The sequence below is a fragment of the Aythya marila genome (genome assembly GCF_965140915.1).
Source record: "Aythya marila genome assembly, chromosome: 18".
In the NCBI taxonomy this organism is placed as follows: domain Eukaryota; kingdom Metazoa; phylum Chordata; class Aves; order Anseriformes; family Anatidae; genus Aythya; species Aythya marila.
This window is the reverse complement of record NC_139059.1, coordinates 9,470,085-9,492,041: the sequence shown is the minus strand read 5'-3', so window position 1 is coordinate 9,492,041 and position 21,957 is coordinate 9,470,085. Positions and strand designations below refer to the sequence as shown.

The 21,957-nt window shown below is 50.5% G+C and overlaps 2 protein-coding genes across 2 annotated transcripts; both read left to right on the top strand.

Moving 5' to 3' along the window:
- Positions 1-1,751: 1,751 nt before the first annotated feature.
- Positions 1,752-6,711, top strand: OTOP2 (otopetrin 2; the record flags this gene model as incomplete). The annotated part of the gene is made up of 6 exons (XM_082775188.1): positions 1,752-2,145; positions 2,621-2,757; positions 3,365-3,423; positions 4,161-4,294; positions 4,741-5,630; positions 6,541-6,711. The coding sequence occupies 6 exons, from the start codon at positions 1,752-1,754 to the stop codon at positions 6,709-6,711; spliced, it is 1,785 nt and encodes a 594-aa protein (XP_082631314.1).
- Positions 6,712-14,205: 7,494 nt separating this feature from the next.
- Positions 14,206-19,649, top strand: OTOP3 (otopetrin 3; the record flags this gene model as incomplete). The annotated part of the gene is made up of 6 exons (XM_082774580.1): positions 14,206-14,596; positions 15,581-15,717; positions 16,446-16,504; positions 17,061-17,179; positions 17,797-18,728; positions 19,479-19,649. The coding sequence occupies 6 exons, from the start codon at positions 14,206-14,208 to the stop codon at positions 19,647-19,649; spliced, it is 1,809 nt and encodes a 602-aa protein (XP_082630706.1).
- Between the last annotated feature and the right edge of the window lie 2,308 nt (positions 19,650-21,957).

The following is a 21,957-nucleotide window of genomic DNA, read 5'->3' as shown; positions in this document are numbered from 1 at the left end:
TGGCAGCCAGCTGGTGGCAGCACGGGCAAGACGCACGGAGGTGGCCCCGGGCCAGGCACTGGGGACATCGCTCGTCCCCGCAGTGCCAGGAGGCTGGGATGGGGCTGGACCTGCTCGCAGGATCCCTGTCGGGCTGCAGGGACTGAGGGGCATGGAGGGGCCCTTGCCTGAACTCGTAAACGATGAGGAAAAGCTCCGCGAGAGGCTGCCTCATAAAGGAATAAAACTTGTCCCTAAAACTGCACTGGGTCTCACCACCTCGCCTGCTGGGATATCTCTCCTCCAAGAGCTGGAGGAAAAAGTTTCTCCTTGCCTCCAATCCAGCAAATGCTTAAATCCCACCTGCTCCATGTTTTGCACCATGGCTTGTTTCTCCTTGGAGCAGAGGTTAAGCTCCCAAGGGCCAGAGAGAGGTGATCCCACCCCGACAAGCGAAGGGCAGCGTGCCAGCAAAGGGGAACACGGATCCCAGTCTCCAAATCCTGCTCCGTCCTCGTGATAACCTTTCCTCCTTGTTGGCACTGTGCAAAAGGATTGAGCTGCCCTCGGCAGTGAATAGATAAATGCAAATTTCTTCTTTTTCCTCAAAAACTTTCCTGTGTGGGGCAGGCTCGGAGCCCTGATGGGGATTGTACGGGGTGAGGCACAGTATTTACTGTGTTCAGTTGACCAGAAAGCCAAGCCCAAAATCGTCAGCAAAAAAAGGTTAATCACCTAAAGCATCTTCTTTCAAGGGAGGAAATCTCGTCCCTGCAGGGCGATCCACTTGGTGGGGTGGCTTTGCTCTGTCTATGGCAACTGTGACCTTGTGCCCGAGCGGTCCGTGCCATTCTCAGCAGCGTGCTCAGTTCGTGCCCTCCCCAGGTAAATAACCCTTATCTCTCTCCCTCTTTCCCCAAATCAGCTATTGCCTAAAATGGATCACATGAGTTTCCCTGAGAAGCCCGTGAAGCGCTGCTGCCAGCTCCAGACATGGTGTAAATCACAGAGCCATCCCAACGGGTATAAATTCTCCGGCTGACCGAAGTGCGGCACCAGGGGAACTTCTCAGCCTGGCGAGAGCAGAGATTCGGATTCCAGGCAGCAAAGCAGGTTGGTGGAATGGCTCAGTCTGAGCAGTTACTTTGGTTTGATTCAGGCTTCTTGTAGAGAACCAATGGAGTCCCAAGCCTGGCATAGAGAAGGGGCTTTAGAGGGAACGAGAGCAGACACAGCTCGTAGCACTCTTGCAGGAACTGCTATAAAACACGGTGTGAGGTTCCAAAGACACCCAGGGCTTCCTTACCTTTCAGCAGCCTGCTTTTGAGCCAGGAAGTATGACGTTCTCGCTGAACGTGTAGTGGTTGACATTTAGAAACCAAACCACGTTGGATATTTGCCTCAGGGTATTTGAGCTTGGGAGTGCTTCTCTGGTGCTTTTCCAATATCTTACATCAACAAACACCAATAAATATGTGGTGTGGCAAACTGGGCATGCTTTGTCAAATTGTCCTGGGATCTCCCCAGGCAAAAGCATCATAAGAAAGAATAAAGTCTTCAGGGAACCGGGAAGAAAAGGCATGAAAATGAGCCCGTCCTTCTTTTTGCTCTTCCTGTCTCAGCCTTTCCCATTCCCCCGATACATTCTGTCCCCTCCTCACACCACGTCTCACTTTGGTCCAGCCCCGGACTATTCAAAATGAAGTGACCTTTCTTATTCACGGCCTCTCCTCCCAGCAGCACCAGCCCTCAGCTACGGCATTAGCTGAACCATGACTGAAGAGCCTGCGCGGAAGAACAGCGAGATCCAACGCTCCAACTCCAGCATGGGCTGCGGACACAAGGACGACAAAGCCAGCCTGGCTTCGAGCCAGATAGCACCTTATAGCCACCAGCCCTCTGCTCCAGCCTCCAAGGAAGTATGGAAAAAGGGCGGCCGCATGTTCTCCATCCTGCTGGCCGTGCACTTAGCCCTGCTGGCCTGCACGCTGGTGAGCAGCGGGGCTTTTGAGAAAATTGCCGTGCACGATTACGACGTCTTCTTCCTGCTGACTGTCATGATGCTGATAGTCATCATCTGGATCATCTTCTACCTCGTCAGCACCGCCCGCTGCCCAGATGCCATCCTCTGCAGAGACTCCCACGCTGGACCCATCTGGCTGAGAGGTAGGAGCTCCTGGGGGGCAAATGCTGGAGGCAAGAGGCAGGCTGAGCAGTTCACGTGGGCATTAATTATTACAAGAAGGAATGACCACCTGGGGCACAGGCTCCCTCTCCCTTGCTGGGGTGTAGCATCATGCCCTGCTTCAGGTCTGCTCCTAGTCCCTCCCCTGGCTTCACTGCCAGGTCTCCCTTTACCTGCGAGGGCTCTCAGCTCTTTACAACACCAGGCTCCTTCCCAGCCTTGCCATTTTCCATTGCAAGACCTGTTAGTCCCAGTCAGACTGGAGTGTTTATCCAGATGACTTTCCGAAATCCTTTCTAGCCAAAATTACTCCATGATTTGGGTGGTGGGAGAGGAAAAACTGAGGTAGAAGCAAAGCCTCTCTACAGCAATAGTTCCTCCTCTTCCTTTCCCCCCATCTGCATTATCCCACGTGCATACATCTCTCCAACCACAAATACTCTGTCTCTTCAACAGGAGGCCTGATCCTGTTTGCCATTTTCAGCCTTGTCATGGATGTGTTCAAAATAGGATATTACTCCAGCTTCTACAGCTGCCTGTCTGCGATCAAAATCATCTACCCCATTGTGCAAGCAATATTCGTGGTTGTCCAGGTGAGGCGGCTGCGCTGTGCCCTGGGGAGCTGTAGAGGGACGGAGCCACCAGGGGAAGGAGCTCCAGCCTCACGGACATAGGGCAGCTCCCTCTGCGGCAAATGCAGGCGGCTCAGCTCAGCCCAGCCTCAGCAAACATCATCTCCAGCAAACCACAGCTGTGGCAACTCGCTTTGAGGCATTGATTCCAAGCAGCCCCAGCCTGTGACAGTTGGATTTGTGCCAGGATGCCTTGCCACGGGCTCTAAGCAGCATCCAGCCAGGTCTTTCCCGTGAAGAGGAGAGAGGGAGGAGGACAGGCAGGGCAGGGACTGCCTTGTAGTTTGCAGTCCCTGCACAGAGGGCCACCTGCTCTGGGTCAATACCAATGAGGAAAGAAGTTGGATAGGGACAATTTAGGTAGGAATAGAGTTTGGGCACGGGCAGAGCAGGGGCAGTGGGACTGGGCAGGAGGAGCAAAGAACGGACCGCAGACAGCAAACAAAATGGCCAGGCTTATGGGCTCACAGCCTGTGCCCGGCTGGACCAAAGCTGAAGAGAGATCCCTGCTTCAGAACGATGGTATTCTTGCAACAAAGCTTTCTTTTTCTTCTTGTGTCCTTGCCAGACATACTTCCTGTGGATCTCTGCCAAAGACTGCGTCCACGTCCACCTGAACGTTACTAGGTGAGCACTGCTGCTTTTCTTTATCCCTCTGGTCCAGAAACATGGGGCCACTGCAAATCTACTGCACTCTCTCACTCAGCTGAGATGCCACAAGGATACAAACCCAACTCCCTTAATGCTAACCAAAATTAAAACTGCTGAGTTTCCAGCTAGCCTAAGATCCCAGCTCAAACCATTGAGGTTTATAACCTATGGATTGAGCAGGGCTGGAATACAAGCATCACTCAAGCAGATTAATATTAAATAAATGATTAGCATTATATAAAATGCTTCATAGCTGACTTCTGCTTCCCTATGGAAAGCAAAGATGCAGTGGGCAAGCCTCTTCAGGCTGAAAAATAAAATAAAATAAAATAAAATAAAATAAAATAAAATAAAATAAAATAAAATAAAATAAAATAAAATAAAATAAAAAAGAAACAAGATCTTGTCCACTTTTGCAACACTGGAGACCAACCCAGACCTTTAATCTATTCCCTGTTGAGAAGCTCCTCCAAAACCAACAGGAGGATTCAGGCTTTACTAATTCTCATGAGCATGGACAAGAAGTAGGAAGAGAGTGAGAACAGCGACGCAAAGGGTTAGGACTTCTAGCCCTGTCTACTACAGAGTCCTCAAACCACCTCAGGCAGCTCCCACAGTCCTTCTGGCCACACATACAAGTCTATAACGTGGATGGGAGCAACATGGCCTAGGGCCATTGCCTTAATCTGGGGATCCTCCTCCTTCTTCTGCAGGTGCGGCTTGATGCTAACTCTGACTACAAACTTAGCAGTGTGGATGTCTGCAGTGACAGACGAGTCCGTTCACAAAGCACACTCAAAGTTGAAGAAAAATGTGACAGATGACCTCCTCAGATGGCTCCTGAAAGGTAATTTGCCCATTTGTGAAGCCATCTGGTACAGGAATTGAACACTTGGGGTAGAAATAGCTCTTCATGTCAGGTTTTATCAGGGCATTTTCAGAAAGCCCATCTAGAGCTGAAGGTTCCTTTAACAGAGCCGGTATGTTAAAAGCCAGCTCTTAATGTTCATTTCTTCAGTGTGTACCACAGAGGAGAGTGGAAGGTGGAAGGGTCTGGACAAATGGGATGAGAAGGAAGAAGGGAGGGAAAAAGAGATTTAACCTGCCACCTAACTTCTTTAGAAAAAGCACAAACACCAAAAAGCTGAGGTTGATGCGTCCTTGTTTTCAAAGGTCATGTATTCTTCTGTCCTTGGTCTTGTTTTCCACTGATCCTAACCACCCAGTTCTTCATGGCTGCTAATAAGTGCTGGCCTCTATCTGTAATACATCTGTTTTTTTATCTTCTTTCAGTGGGAATGAGAAGCAGCTCCACTGATGTTTGCAATTGCAACAGCCAAATCTGCCAGATTTTCAAGAATGGCTACTTCTGGCTGTACCCCTTTAACATCGAGTACAGCCTGTTTGCCTCTGCCATGGTTTATGTCATGTGGAAGAACGTCGGCCGCTTTATAGAACACCACTCCCACCACATCCACCGCCTGAAATTTAGGCTCTTCCGAAGGACCTTCTTTGTAGGCATCATGTTGGGCCTCATCATTCTGGTGAGCGGCCTGGGTGTTCTTATTGTTTACGAGGTGCAGGTAAACTCCAGCACCGAATCCACCAAGAAGAGCCAAGCACTCACCATGTATTACATCTTCAACATCGTGTGTCTGGGCCTGATGTCTCTCGTCTGCATTGGAGGCTCCGTCATCTACCGCTTCGACAAGAGAGACATGGACCGGCACAAGAACCCAACCAGGACCCTGGACGTGGCCCTGCTGATGGGCGCAGCCCTGGGGCAGTACGCTATTTCTTACTACTCCATCGTGGCCATTGTGGCCAGCACACCAAGGGACGCCATCAGCGCACTCAACCTGACCTACGCCCTCCTGATGATTGCCCAGCACACCTTCCAGAACATCTTCATCATCGAAGGCCTTCATCGGCAGCCCCCCAAGGAGGACCACAAGCACGGTTCTCGCCAGAAGGACCTCTGTGGTCTCACCTTTGTTAACATCAGCGCCGTGTCCCTCCGCGTGCCCGATGGCGGCAGCACCTTGGCGCCTAGCACTGCCCCTGGCGCTGAGGCCAGCCTTCCTTCTGACCTCGTGCGGTCCCTCACGGCCCCCAAGAAGATGAACTGGAGGAGGAAGTGCTTAAGGGAGATCTCCATGTTCCTCCTGCTGAGCAACATCATAGTGAGTACATGCAGGGAGAAGAGTTTCTCAGGGTGGGGGGAGAGGAGAGTGAGCACAAATGTCTGAAAGATGGTTGGAAAGGATGGGGCCCATACAAAAACCACCCTTTCTGTGCTTCCACTACACGAGGAGTGGACTTATTTGCATTTTTAAGTGTAGCCAGCTCTAATTCCCTTGTCATTTATAAGAGCAACTGTCCTGGAGTTAAGATATTTTAGGCTTTGCTGAGAGAGGACATCAGTTATCAACAGAATATCAGATAAAATCAGCGGGTACAAAAGAATCAGTTTCAGTAGTTTCACTGAGTATTAGTAGATAGTAAAGTAGCTTACTAAAAGCAATAAAATAGATTAAATTATTCTCTTACTCACCCAAAGAAAGAATGTTGGGTGGATTCAAAGAAGGATGACAGCTGCACCTTTGAAAGTGCCAAGCTACACATTACATCTCAAGAGAGCCTCCAAATTCCCAGCTGGTTAATGCATCACATCCTCTAACTCACTTCACGCATCAGCTGATAAAGAACATTCTGGCGACTCCCACCCAACCATACACACACCGGCTGAGCTTCTGAGCTCAACTTACGCACGCTGAGCCTGAGCAGCCCAAACTGCTGCCAGATCAACCTTACCCATGCTTGCTCCTCCCAGAGCCTGAGCAGGCCAGGTCCACATTGACACACGACATGCTCGCCTTCTTCCAGGTCCATCTTCTGAGCATGAATTGAAGCTGTTCTTTTGGTACAACACCAGCTCATACTTGGTCTTGATTGTGAACAGGGGTTCCTTGCATTGGTCTCACACTCAGGAGGTTGTTCTTTCACCGTCTCTCTCGGGAGCTGTCTTTGCAGGTGCTTGCTCTGCCATTCCCCTCTCTCACCACAGCTTTATTCTCCCATTTCCTCAAACAGCTCTGGATCATGCCAGCGTTTGGTGCCCGGCCCCACTTCGACAACGATACAGAACTGAACTTCTATGGCGATTCCATGTGGCCGGCTATTGTGGACATTTGCCTGCCCTTTGGGATCTTCTACCGAATGCATGCAGTGGCCAGTTTGCTGGAGGTCTACATCATGTCCTAAAGACTCCCTTGCAAGGAAGATGAGATCCTCCTCGAGCAATTCACCTTCTTCCCACCCCAGGGCTGGGAGACTGCCCAGGGGTCCCGAGGGATTCCCAGCACTGCCTGAATCATGTCCCCTCGCAGTGTTGGAGCATTTCTGAACTGTCAGTGAAGATCATCCAAACATAGTCCAGATTTTATTTTTGCTACTTGTGTGTGGATGGATGCGCATATGTGTGCCTGAAGTTTCTTAGAGCTTAAAAGAAAAAAGGGATCCAGCACAGGATCACGGTAATTACTCTTGATTCATGCAAAGACACATACCTGCCTTCTTAAGAGCCTGTTCACGCCACTGACTTACTCTCCCGTGGGGTGGGTGCTCAGCCCCGTTGGACAGTCAGTGTCTGCCTGCAAATGCACCCAATCCTGCCTGCACGCAGAGACCAGTGGGCACAAGGGGCTAACCCAGGTGCAGAAGGCAAAGAAAGGGAAACCACTCGCCTTCTGGTACGGCCAGTCAGAAACCACTGCCCTGCAGAGATGTGAAAAACAAGTGATCAAAAAAGGCTTTCGGAAATGCTGGATCCTTCCTCTTTGTATTGCCCTTTTCAACTGGCCCTCTTGCCCCTTCTCTGTGTCAGCCCCTGCTGTTTCCCTTCCTCCCGGAGGAAGCTTTCTGTGCCAGGAGGGAGTGCTGTGCGTGGTCCTGGGCTGGCCCTGACAAGGTTGAAGCACACTTTTCCCCCATTTTTTCCTGAATCAGGGCTCAAGAGCCATAAAGATCCTATGGGCAATACAGAACGATGAAGAGATTTGTTTTTCTTTTCTTTCTTTTTTTTTTTTTAATAGATGATGATTTTTTTTTTAATATAAAAACATTTTTGTACACAAGATTATTTATTGATTTTCACTGTAACTCTGACCTCCTAGAGGGACCTTCTGCACCCTACAACGCAGCAATCAGTCCAATGCTACAGCTCTCCCTTGCTCTCCCATGCCCTCAAGGTATGATTGCACTGCATCCGCCAGCCTGTGCTGGCATTGAGGCTGTGAGCACAGCCCCGACACAAGTTTCTGGGTGCCTGCAGCCCTCCGTGAACCATAGTACGGTTGAGGAGGCTTTCAGAGCAGGACACCTGGGCTGCAGGAGTTAGAAATGGGCTATCCACCTTGTCCAGAGGCCAAGCAGAGCTGCGGGAAGCCCATGCCGCCTGGTGTCACTCGGGGGGGGGAAGACGTGTGCCAAAATGGCACAGCTGAGCTTTGTCTGTACCCTGAGACATCCAAGGTTATTGTTCAAATAAATAATAGCGCACAGGCGGCAGAAATCTTTCAGACTTTTTTTTTTTTTCCTACAGACGTGTGCATCTGCCAAAGGAAAAAATAAAAATAAAAGGAAATCATGATATTTGAAACCGAGTGATGTGATTTTCTGTCTAACAGCCCAGACTGTATGTGCTGTGCTTGCACTGCCAGCCCAGGCATCTGAAACCACCTTCCCCCTCCAGAAACAGACCCAGACCCCCAAAACAGAAGGCAGCGGTGTCCCTAGGCAGCCTGACACCAGCATCACCACTCCACATTCTCTCTGGGGCTGGCATTGGGCATCGTGAGCCCATTTTCCCTGTCCCCAGGAGACTGCAGTGCCCCAGTACCCCTGGATGGGTCCCTCTTTCCCTCCACGAGCCTGAGAGCAGCCTGCCTGCCTCTCCTGCCCCATCAACCTGGCAGAGACTTAACTCTTTTTTGGCATTGATCTGGTAAAGATAAAATCTCTGTCCAGAAACTGGCTTTTGTTTTAGAAAAGGTTTGTTAATTTTAACTGTGGGAGTCACAGGTTATGTCAAGAAAGAGACACAAATGGTGCGCAGACGTCAGTCCTACGTATGCCCTCATGCTTTGTTTTACCCCAAGATGCTGAGCTCTGACACGCAGACAACACCTTCAATCACCACCTCTGTTCCTTAGGGACATGCAGGGTTTTCTTCCTGCACACCCATTGCCTGGTCCCAGGTTCCCAAGTCTGGGTGCACCAAGCCAAGCAAGGCAGCGTGAGAAGTGCTCAGAGACCAGTAACTGCAGAAGCATTTCTGGGAATGAGTAAACTTAAAATAGACGCAGGGAGAACCCCACGACAACCCAAGCAGCACTGATACTGAATCCCAGACCAATCACTCCAAGGTGACAGATCAGCAGGAAACAACATCCAGCCACAAGCCATCACACCCTGATAAAGCACAATTCTGGGAATGCCACAAAGCCTGTGATGCCCACTTGCTAACCTGAGGTATCTCCATGCTGCAAGTGCGGGCACGGCTGTGGTTTATAGCCAAGGGCTGCATTCTTCTTCCAGCCACATACTTGCATGTTGGGGGAGGCAGCGGGTAGGGTTCACAAATAGCTATTTCCCTATTATCTATATATGCAATAAAGGAGAGAAAGAGAATTAACAAGCCCAAAAAGAAAAGAAAAAAAAATACAACACCACCCCCCCAAAAAAAACAAACACCACCCCTCAAACAAACTAAAAAAAAAAAACCCAAACCTTAAGAAAACCCCTCTGTGAGCACAGGCCCTGCTGTATGCTCAAGGACTGCTTACCCAAAAGGTATCTATTGTCAGCTAGTGTGCAAAGGGATTATCTCCGAGGCGGGTGGCAACCTGCCAAGCGTCCCAGGCTTGGGGACGAAAGCCAGGTGTGCCATGGGGCTGGCACTGCCACAGCCGAGCCCTGCAAGGCGATGTGCCCGACCCGAGCCTTGTGCCCTCCTCGCAGCCCCAGTGCTCAGAGCAACTCCTGTTCTTACTGGGGAGTTGGAAGGAGGGGAGAGCAGCCCGAATGCAGCCTACCTGGGAGAGATGAAGGGGTCCCATTAGCTGAGAGCTGCTCCATCCTTGTGAGAGGGGCAAAGCACTGCCACCAGCTCCATATTCCACACCTGCAGGCCGGGAAACTGAGGCACGGGGCTTGGGCACTGTGTCAGAGCAGAGAATGAGGCTGAGCCAGCAGCATCCTACCGAGGGGGCTGCCATCGGTTACAGAGCAGAGATCAGGCCCGCATTTGGAAGGGGGGCATCAATGTGCTTCACGGTGACTGCCAAGCGGCAGACATTGCACATGAAGAGCTACAAAAGAGCTGCCCTGGGGCTCTCAGGCCTTGCAGGAGCTTCCAGGAGGTTCACTTGGGTACAGAAACACCTCGGAGTGCCAGGAGCTGAGCTGCAGGGCCTTGGTGGGAGCGCTGAACCCCACCGGTACAGTCACTCCTCGAGGGAGCCCAGGGGTAAGGTGCCACAGCCAAGGCTTTGCAGTGAGAGAAGCAAGAAGGGGGAGAGCTGAAGAGCAGGAAACCAGAAAGCGCTGCTCAGAACCAAGCGGGGAAGGTCACGGGCATGGCCTGACCTGAGTCACCATCCCAGCACTACCAAGGCTTTCCCACCCCCTCTGCTTCTTAATCATCTGTTATTTGAGGGCGAGTTTTGTTCTATTATCAAGGGGGGAAAAAAAAAAAGTCTTTTATCAGAGTGATTTGCCCTGAGGTACGTCAGTGACAGGGGAGCAATCTACGTTAATCATTACTGTCAGTGGGCAGCAGATGCGTCGAGAAGGTCACAGTGCAGGGGGCAAGTGGTGGCACAAGGCAGGATCGGCTCTGGGGGCTCGCTTGGAGCCAGGCCAGGAGCTGGTGATGGAGGAACACTTTGCAGAGACCAAGGTACTGGGCTGGCCAGCAAGGGGCACCCCAATGCCCACTGGAGGCCCAAGCAGCCTCTGCCAAGGGCCAGCAAGGAGGACGCAGAGCTGAGCATGGCAGGGACAGAGCCGGGTGCCAGGGCTGGGCTCACCCTGCCCACACGGGGCAAAGCTGCTCCCGTGCTGACCCCCAAAGGGTGCTCGCTCCCTGGCCCCGCAGGAGACGTCACCGGCCCGGTTATCAGTGGAGGGGAAAGAAGGAAGGGTGTGGGCTGGCTGGGGAGGCGCGAGGCGCTCAGCATTCCTCAGAAAGCCTTTGGGCAAACACGGTGGCGAGGCTCGGACCTCCTTCCTCCTTAGCTCCTGTTTACAGATCCGCTTGGCCCAGCCTGGGTGCTGTTACTGCTAAGTGCGCTGATAACACCATTAACAAGCACCCTGCTGATAGCAGAGGGGCATTCAGCAGCTTTCCCTTGGCCTCCAAGTAAAGGCAGCTTCTGCAGGGCAGCCATGTGAACCACCTGGGTTTGTGTGCTTGATCCCATCAGCGCAACTCGCCCACTTTTGGCCCTTCTCCTGCACACTTGCATGTTTAACATCTCTCGGTTAAACTTGTGTCAATACATTTAAGCATTTTAACTATTAACAGCTGCCATTCTTCAACATAAAAGCCAAATCTAGAGGATTAACTAGTCTCCCTGGGATTTATACCTCCTCTGATTTTAATCTCAGCTCCACAGCCAGTGAGGGCTACGAAGGATGCTTCATCTCTGCAGCCCAGATGCACAGTCCTGTTGGCAAAACCACTGGGCAAGGCCGGCCCCAGCATTTTACTTCAGGCACATCTTTAAAGGAGAGTCCTGTGATTCCACCTAAATTTTCCTGTGCCAAGGGTATATTCAGACTCCCGCCCTCCATTTCCTAGCTCTGCATGGTCACACCAATTTACGGTCAAGCGTACTAAAAAAGCAGCCAGGTTTGTTAACGCCTCACATGAAAATTGTTGGCTTTGTTCAATAAAGAGACCACCAAGTAGGTCTTGGGAGATCCCAAGTTCCCTGCAAAGCTCTGGAATGGGGTAGAGCCAGGCACCCAAAGGTAGCCTGGTGGCACTCAGGGAACCCCAGAGCAACAAGGCAAGGAGCAAGGAAATGGTTCTGCACGCAGGCTGGAGAAGCTGATGCTTTGTGGGAAGGCAGACCAAATCCAGCCATGGGTAGTCATAAAAACCTGCCCAGATCAAAGCATCCTGGCTCCACCACATCCAGACGTTAAACATGACCCTTTTACCGGCAGACAGGAGATGCAACAGCTGCTCTGGCGCACGCTGGGCGTTCTCACCTGGGAGCAATAGGCCCCCTTCCCTCTTGTTTTCCGTCCATTCGTCACATCCCGACGGATGATAACCTGCGCTCCCCCACCCACTCCACCCCCTATCGGTTTCTTGTAAACATTTCCTGGCTTTCAGCGCCAAGCTCACGTGTTTGCCAGCTGCAAGAACCCCACAGCTTCTGGGAGTTCATCCTGGGACATGCAAACAGCTCCTCTCCTTGCAGCACTCACAGGCTCATCCAGAAATGCCAAATCCCCATTTCAAACCACAAAAACAGAGGGATCAGCTCACCACAAAATCCCAAAATAGAATTAATTTGTCATGCAACAGGAGAGGGAACAGACATAGCAAAGCTTGGGCCTAAAGCATCCCCAACATCACAAGGCTGAGCCCGTGGGGCCTGCACACGAGAGTCTGGCTCTGCAGCCAATATCTACAGGTTGCAGCTATCAGCCCTGAAAGCAGCCACCTTTCTGCCAAAAGAACCTCAAAATTCAAGTACTCCCTGCACCTAGGCTGGACTGAGTTTTGCCTTTTGGGTATCTGTGCCGTGGATAAAAGACACACAGTAGTAGCACGCTTAAGGAAAACCTTAGGAATTACCTGAAAACAAGCGAGTGGGGAACTGATTTTAGCCAAAGCCAAGCACTCCCATCTCTGCACCCCAGAGCAAGCCCATGCCAGGAGATTAAGCCCCAGAGTTGCTCGAGCCACGGCACAAATTAGTCACTGCGGCTTGTGGTTTTACCAGTTGGCACATCCTGTGCCAAGGCTGCTCACATGGGGCAACCCAGCAGGTGTATAAAGGAGCTGCTCCCCATTGGCTGCCCCTGGCAGAGCCAAGAGCTTCTTGCTGAGTAATTAAAGTAATGACAATAATAAACCCAAAGTAAACAAGGTGGAAAAAAAAATAAAAAAAATCAATAGGCTCAGAGCAGAGGCCACACTCGGCGAGGCGCAGTCCTGCCGGCTTCTGCCTGCACCTCGGTCCGGCAGGGACAGAGACATCCCGAGGGCACCTGAGCGGGTACTGGCGACGTTGGCTCTAACTGGGGCTGCAGGAGGCTGCACGGAGGTAAGGGCTGGCATTTGGCTGCTCTCGGTGGTGCACAGGTCCAGGGTCAAGGGGTTGGGTCCGCAGCAAGCGGCTGCCACGCACAGCCTCGTCTGGACGCTGGGTGCCTCCTGCCACAGCCTGGAGGTGTTTTTGTCTGGTTCTTGTGATGCCGTGGCCTCTCTGCTTCCTACTGTGCCCACAAAGCTGGGTAGCTATGGCTCTAGGAGAGGGGAGGGCAGTTGACCCTGTGCTAGGAGAGTTTGGGAGGCAAATGGGGAAGAGTTTGGGATTAATCTCCACTAAGTGCACTGAATCCCTGTCGGCCAAAGGGAGACAGCATCTCAGTGCACACACAGAGGGAAGCACTGAAATATCAAACCCTTCTCAGATGATTTATCTCCCCAAAATCCAAGATGAATGCATAAAGCATCTCAGGGGCTGCTTTCACCCCGGCCACCCCGCTCTGCAGGCACAGACACTGCTCCCTGGGTGATGGCACATCCCCACGGACTGCATCCAGGGCAGCCTGGTCCTGCCTGACCACAGCGCGTGAACCAAGGAGATCACACTGCCGAGGGCAATATGCTTCTCCCGAGATCTTTCCAAAAGCTGGATAGAAAAGCTCCCAGGGTCCAGCCATTTATCTGGGCCAATCCCTCAAAATCCTCCAGGTCAGCGTGCTCAGGGCTCTGTGTTTTTTCCTCTGTGCTACAAGTAGAAAAAGAAAGAAAAAAGGGTGTTAACTCTGCCCCATTCTCAGCCCTCTGGGGTAGGAGGCTGGGTCTTTTCCCAGCAGCTTAGATCAAAATTTACAGACCCCCTTTTTTTTTTTTCCCCTCCTTTCCAGCTCTGTCACAATTTATGCACCCATACAAAGAGCGTGGTATAAATCTGAGAGCCCCAAAACATAAAAGAGAGGTTGGACCCATCAACCAAGATAAAACGTCTCTGAATGCCAGAGCAGGTCTGAGCTTGTTCTGCATTCCCACCTAATCCCTACTGCAACAAAGGGAAAGGAGGAAACCTGAACCCAGGGCTGCACACAGAGGTGTGAAAGGTGAGGATGAAAATGATTTGGGCACTTCTGGTCCCAACAACTTCAAGTACCATTGGGGCAGGACAGAGTCACCAAATGCCCATTGTAATGCCAGCATCTCTGGACAGTTGCTGGCAGAAGGACGTTTTCCTTGTGCCCTTCAATTATTCTGGAAATGTTTAATGCTAGCCTGGCCTAAGCAAAAATCTATTTATCCCTCTCATCCAGCTTCTGGAGAGGGAAAGGGAAGCTGCAAAGCAAGTAAGGGAGGTCCCCGCACAAGCTGCTTTGACACCAGCGCACAGCACCTCCCAACTCCACACATCCCCTGCTGCTCCCACACTTTTTAACCCCTCTGTTCACCGTGGCAGGCAACCCGCAGGCAGAGGAACCATGTCAGGCGACAAAGTCTCGAGGCAAAAGCCCTGCCACCACTGCAAGAGGAGGTCGATCTCAGCCCCAGCAGGCACTGCCATGATCCACTACGAGAAGTCCTGGCTGTACCGCCACTGCTCGTCTCTGCAGCAGCGCGACAGGCAAGCTCAGAAAGCCGGGCAGCTCTTCTCGGGGCTGCTGGCCATGAACGTGGTGTTTCTGGGCAGCGCCTTCATCAGCAGCATGATTTTCAACCATGTGGCCATCACGCTGGCCGACGTCTGGATCCTGCTCTCCATCCTCAAGGTCGTGTGCCTGTGCTGGATCATCTACTACCTGCTGGGCACCAGTCGGCAGCCCCACGCCGTGCTCTACCGAGATTCTCACGCAGGACCAGTCTGGATTAGGGGTAAATTCTGCTTTTATTTACCAGCTCATGCCTTCCCCCTTCTTCCTGAAAGATACAGAATTCCCTGCTATTAAAAGATCTAGAAGCCACAGGAGATGTAGGTAGGGCAATGTGAGTCTCCCAGTGCCCTGCCAGCTCGTGGTGCAAAGCCAGGGAATGACAGGGGCACAGGGGATGCCACAGGGAGGAAGCAGAGCAGCCAGGGGAGCCTTGAATTTGATTTTCCTTCAGCCTCCAGTGCAACCTCGTACCATGGTCCCTTCCCACCCACAGCCCAGCAACAAGCGTGGTGCAGCCCCGGGCTTCCCTCGCCCTTGTTTAACATCACAGCGCTCCCGTTTCCAGGGGAAGATTCCTGCCCAGTGAGTCACAGCCCAGTGACACCTGGCTTTCCTGGGAGATTTTCCATCAGTAGCTGTCCCACTTTCTGAAATGACATTTCTCTAAGCAGCCCTGCCTCTAGCCTATCAGGGAGTTTATAATTAATGCGCGGTCTTGATAATTGAGCAGGGAGAATTGAAGGGAAGAAAGCTGCAAGCTACCTGAGGCTGCAGAGAGGCGTCAAAGGAGAAAGGGAAAACAGCAGGAAGGGTCCCAACTTCTGCAGGTTGCTGCTGCCAAAAGCCTCAGCGAGGTCTGTCTTTATCTTGGGGTTTCTTCACAAGGCAGAAACCATCACCCATCGTTACCTTACTTCTGTCACTCCAGATTGCACAGAAAAGGCAAAAACAACAACAACAACAACACCTTGTATCCAAGCACAAGAAAACACCTTGCGTCATCTCAACACCTTAAACCAGCCAAAGCACACCACCAGGTTCAGGAACCAGGCTTCCCTTTCTCCCCTTCTCTAAAATCACAGCACTTCCAAAGGGGAAGGACACCAGCTCTGCACAAATCCAGGAGTCTCCAGTCCCCAGCTGGGTTCAGATGCTCCTCAGACACATCTTTGTTTATTTACTGGTGTTTTTGTTGTTTGTCCAGGGTCACTGCTGCTGTTTGGTAGTTTCAGTGTCCTCCTGAACGTCTTCCAGATCGGCTACAGCATAATTCAAATCCACTGCAAATCCAAGGTGGAAATCGTGTTCCCCAGCATCGAAATCCTTTTTGTTTCCACCCAGGTAATGCACGTCACCCTCCTGGGAGCTTGCTTGCTTTTTCTTTGTCCCACTGCTGGGAAACAAAGGGGTGGGGGAAGTGAGGAGACTTGGGAAAGTGGGTGCATGTGAGGCAGGCGTTCTCTTGAGTATTGAAGTATCAAATGCCATTTCAAATGACACCCACCCACACTCCCGATGTGCCCGATTAAGAGACAAAGAGGTAAGATTTAGAAAGACATTGCTCTAGCGCTCGCTGACACGCTGCAGAACCCGGATGGGTTTGCTTTGCAACATCAAAGTAGGGAGAAAAGAGAGGAAACTTCACAGAAATACCTTTGCACCAGCCTCTCTATTTGCTAATACATCCCCTGTTAAAAAATAAAAATAAAAAATCCTTTGCATGCAAAGTATCTCATGCCATTTGATACCAAGCCTCTTTTTGCCCAAACCCATATTCGAAAAGTAAGCTAGCTCCCACCCCAGCAGCAAACACCTTGGTATACACAAGACAAAAAAAGGCAGATCTCCCAGCCCTCCTTTGGCATTAGGTACATGCACACACATGCTGGGGTCACCCAGGGATGCCAGCACGTGTGCCAGCACTGAAACACAAGTACACGAGTGTCCCTGTGCACAGAGGCAGGTTTCCTCCTACCCAGACACGTGCCTTCTTGCCCGCCTGGCCCTTTCCACCACATGTGGCGTGCTGCCAGCTTCACCCTGCTCACATTATTGTTATTGATTTGCAGGCTTTTTTTCTGTGGCATCACTCGAAGGACTGCATTCAAGTCCAGCACAACCTCACCAGGTACAAAAAGGGCAGAAAAAAGCCTTCCACTCCCCTAGAGCAATTATTCCTTTCCGTGTATTATCCCCTTTGTCTCTGCCAGACCTGCCTCCCTCTGACCTGACACAGACTCTGTCTATTCTGCATCACACCACCAGACCCATGCTCCTCACCATCTCCCTTTTGTTTTCACACGTGCCTTCAACTGCTTCCTCTTGTTTCCAAATTCTTCCGCACTGGCCCCATTAATTCATGGGGGTGGTCTCCCCAGTCCCACCACTAGTTGTTGTCTCAACCTTCCCCCCCACATCTGCACCCAGAGCCAGGCCAGGTTCACCAGTGAGCCTTCCCTGCTCTTTGCAGTGGCCACATGGGGACATGCACAGCTGTATTCACACGTGCAAAGCCATGTCCCAGTGCCCACACACAGAACAGGCCCAAAAGCACAATGTTTGCATGCGTCCATGCACGCACAAGCAAAAAGCAAAGAGCAGCACTTCATGGCAGGGGGAGGAACACTCAGACTATAAACAACCTCCACAGGCAAGACTTTAAAAGTGCCTTTCTGTTCATCCAGGTGTGGGCTGATGCTGACCATAGCCACTAACCTCCTCCTCTGGCTCTTGGCAGTGACCAACGACTCCATCCACATGGAGATTGAATCTCAGCTGCGAGAGGTGGAGCAGCGATTAGCAGGTGAGGCTCCTTTATCACGCATCCCTGCTCCTGTTAGGCTGACGTAGATGACCTTTGGGGAGACAACAGTTCTGGATCCCAGCAATTCACATGTCACAACCGGTTCCCCAAAATTCTATGACTTCCCTGTTGCTGGACGTTATCTAGAAGAGATGAGCTGCACAGGGAAGACTTTTTAACCTGTTGGGGAAGGACGCTCCATGAAGCCATGCACCCAAGGGCTAGGAGAGGAAAAGCCCACTGTAAATTAGCGTTTTTTGTTCACGTTTGCCTATCAGCTGAAAGCAAAAAAAAAAAAAAATTGCCGAAGTAGAAGAGACTTATATCATTGCTTTACTTTACTTTCTGAGAATATGGTGGGGGGAAAAAGGGCCAGGTGGAGTGGGACAGGAGGGGTTGACTAATATTCCAAGAGTACAGACAGAGGGGGGCTTTGCTGTGAAGGAAGGGCTCTCTCTCATCCAGTACTTACAATGCTGTTATTCTGGAATCCTCACAGCCTCGAAGACCTAACTTCCTCCTGATTGCTGTTCCTGCACACAAGAAACTTCCAGAGGTGGCTGTGACATTCAGGCCATCTCCCTCTTAATTGTTGCCTTCCTCTTCTCACACTCCAGGCAATGAGACTAACTTGTGCACGTGCCCAAACACAACCACCTGCAAAGTCTTCCAGAAGGGCTACATCCTGCTCTACCCCTTCAACACCGAGTACTGCCTCATCTGCTGCTCCGTCCTCTACGTCATGTGGAAGAACGTGGGGCGACGCATCAGCCACCACCATGCCCCTCACATCAAGCCCAAGTTCAAGCTCCATGGCGTGGTCTTTGGGCCCCTGCTGGGCGCCGCTGCCGTAATCATCGGGATCTGCGTCTTCATGATGTACCAGATCCAGGCCACGGGCTCAGCCCCCAACCGCCAGGTCTTCGTGATGTATTATTCCTACTACATCGTGCTCCTGCCCCTGATGAGCGTGTGTGCAGTCATCGGGACAATCATCCATGCCTTGGAAAAAAGGGAGCTGGACACGCTGAAGAACCCAACCCGCAGCCTGGACGTGATCCTACTGATGGGGGCAGCCCTCGGCCAGATCGCCATGTCCTACTTCTCCATCGTCGCCATTGTGGCCACCAACCCCAAGGACCTGTTGAACAGCCTCATCCTGTCCTATTCTGTCCTCCTCATCTTCCAGTACATCACCCAAAACATCTTCATCATCGATGGGCTCCAGCGGGAACCATTCGTAGCAGCAATTGAGGCAAGGCACGCAGGACACGCCGGGCAGCATCCAGTGGATTCAGAGCTGCCTGGTGAAGAGATGACCACACCGAGGAACACGCAGGAGCACACACAGGCCTCACCCAACAAAGAGGAAGAAGTGAGTGAAGAGCAAAACCACGAAGCACACGACCAGAGACGAGTGAGTGTGCTGGAGCTCGGACAGGAGTTCCGGAGAGTCTCTCTATCCTACATGCATTCCTACTCTCACCTGAGTTGGAAGAGGAAAGCATTAAAAGAGATCTCATTCTTTTTGGTTTTGTGCAACATCATAGTAAGTATTGCTCTCTCTGCCACATCACAGCCTCACTGGGTTGTGATGACCTGTGATACCAGGACCAATGTGCTCTCTTTGTCTTCCTTTTGGGCCACCCTTCCAGACAAGGAAGCTTTGCCCACAAGGTTTCGGTCTCCTGGTGGGGCAAGTCAAGTCTGTTCTCCCATTAATGTCCCACTCCTGTAATTTTGAGCTCCCTCTTTCCCGCTCCCATAATTTTAAGGTCCCTCTTTTACCTAAGAGTCAAACATTTCCAGAGTGCAGGAAGGAGACAGCTAATAAATCCTTAAACATCAGGATTTTAGCTCCTGTAAACATCATCAAAACCATTGTGTTTCATGAGATAGCTGGGGGAACGAGCAACCAGCAGCGAGGCTTTGTAATCAACAGTCTGCAGGACTGGAACTCACCTGATGTGCTCTGGCATCCTGAAGCAACATGAAGCTTCATTACAACCTTAAACAAGTGAACTGAATTGGTCAAGGAAACAGAAATTCTGTAGAAAGATAAAGCTGCCTGGGGCAGAGTGAGGTTATCATTAAGCTTCTGGAAATTTAACAGCATTTGACAAGGAGCCAGAGGCATAACTAGGGAACTTCCCTCCTCTTCCCAAGCAAGGGGACCCCTCTGACACTCTTGAAATATTCCTACAATTACTTGAGCCAGTGCTGAGATTAGAGTGCAGGTAGGAGACAGCTTCCCATCCTCTGACTTGTGCTCTTTTTTTTTTTCCTTATGCCTCTGTAGCTGTGGATAATGCCCACGTTTGGGGCTCACCCTGTGTTTGAGAACGGACTGGAGAAATCATTTTACGGCTACTCCACTTGGTTTGCCATCGTGAACTTCGGCCTCCCGCTGGGCGTCTTCTACAGAATGCACTCCGTCGGGGGACTTCTGGATGTTTATGTCTCAGCCTGAAACAAGCTCTCCTCACTCCGGAGGCTGCAGAGAAATGACGAGGCTGAACAAGATGCAGTAAGCAGTGGATATGCACGTGGAAGCTTTAAGCTTTTTCTCTTCAGCTTCTGCTTTGACTTCTTACACAACATCTCCATGAGCTTTTGAAGAAAATGATGTTGGTTTATATTGTTATTTTTTCCTCCATAGAGAGCAGAATGAAAATCCATTAACAAACTGCCTTACTGCCCTGCAGAAGCACGCTGGCACTTTGCAGTAGCCTGCCAATGGATCCTGTGTGGTAAAGTGGGACTTTACCAGGTGCTGTTGAACTCTTCCAGACAAAAGAATGCCAGAGCAGCCTGCAGCGAGAGCAAAGGCTGACCTACACTCCACAGAGCTTCAAAACCCACAGCCAAGGACCTCCAGCCCCACTGCTGCTTGCCAGCCACCGCCCTGCAGCACAGAAAAGCCCCACCAGTGCCAGGCCCACTAGAAGCACACACACACTCCCAGTCGTTCAGAAATAAACCAAAACCACAATTTGTGTAATTTCCAAATGGACCATTATGCTGGGAGCTGCTGTAGTGATCCCTAACACTTATCCTCAACTGCTGCTTTGCACATCCAAAAACATTTCCTAAGGTCCACGTGAAGGAACACAGTTCCACAGTGTGGTGCCTGATCAAAGACCTGTTCATGTGTGCTCCGTAGGAGCTGCTTGCTTGGAAAATCCATGGGGGTGCACAGGGGCTTATGACTATGGGTCTTAAAAACAGACTGATGAATGGAAATAAAGAGAGATTGAATGCTCATGTGTACCTGGTGAAATCTCTGGGACTGCTCTTCACTCACCAAAGACCAGACTGAAAAAGTTATCTGGGCATTCAGAGGTTATGTGAGATTTAAGGGCAGGCCTTGGTCTACATCATTTTTCTGTTGTCAGGAGCTTTCATAACCTTTAGCCAAGGCCAAAGTAGCATGGTACAAAATGCATCTACATTATTGCTTTGGTTCTTCTATAAATCAATCCTAGAAGCAGTGTGGATTTAGGATCAGAGGATATAAAGGTTTGGGGTTTTTTGTTTGTTTTGTCATGCTCTAGATAAGTACACTCCCCCAAGACAGGACCAGTGATGAGAACTAGAAACGCTGACTACATGTATCTCATTCGCCTTCTAATTCACCATTCAGGCAATGAAAGGACCTCCCTCTGAAACTAAAAGTGAGAACGATTGCGTGAGCATGAACTTTGTCCAATGAGTGCTTTTACTCAGGCCTGTGTCAACAGAAATATGCCATGAGAAATAACAGCTGGATAAATTAGGCTCCAATAAAGTTAATTATTATTCTCACTCCATTTTGTACCAAGAGATCTATGGGAGATGCATGGTAAGGTCTGGCCCTTTCAAATTATAAAAAAAATCTCAAAGCTGCTCCCTAGTTTTTGACAGCGTGGGGACAAGGAATGATGTACTTCATGAACAAACCCATGACCTGGACGTTTTTTGGGGGCACAATAGCTAAAACCCTGTTTTAGTTACTAAGCCTCCACTGAGCGGTGACTCTGGAGGTCTCCCTCTGAGATATAAATGCTCAGTCCCGTAGGTACTACACACAGCTGTGGACTGAAAGAGAAGTTGATGTGATTTCTTGCTGAACAGGGCAGATTACCTGAGTACATGATCAGCACGAACAGGAATCAAGCCCACTTTCTCCAGCTCTTAAAAACGAGGCCCTCTGTGTCCTTTCCTAACACCACTCAGCTCTAACACTGCAGATAAAGGCAAGAAATCCCACAAGGAGCAACAGCAAAAGCACTCCTGTTTTATGGGTCTCAACCGCACAAAGATTTTAGTGAGCAGTTCACAAACTCGGGCACCTCGCTCCTGTTTGCTCTAGTTCCTTTTCTGTACCTTTAGAGGCCGTTACCTTTGATGATATCTCATGCTATAAGCACAAAAATGGCCAGAAGTACACAGTTCAGGTTCCTTTTCCACGTTGTCATCTTCTTTTGTGATTTAAAAAATCCACACACTGCAGAAGAAGCTAGCACATGGTCCCCTAGAAGCACAAATTACCCCAGCATAAAACAAACAATATTATAAACCTCTCTGTGGGAAAAAATAAACAACCAATTGCATGTTTCAGATAATCTTTATCTTTCTCTCTGTAAATAAGCAAATAGTTTACAGTGCAAGTTGATTTCCACAGAACAAAGATTAGACTCCAAACACCAAGAAAAACAACAAAAAAGTGTTTCCAGAGGGACTCACAAAGAAACAAAGCAGAAAAGAGGATGGAAGAGATCATGAGAACCAGCAGATCC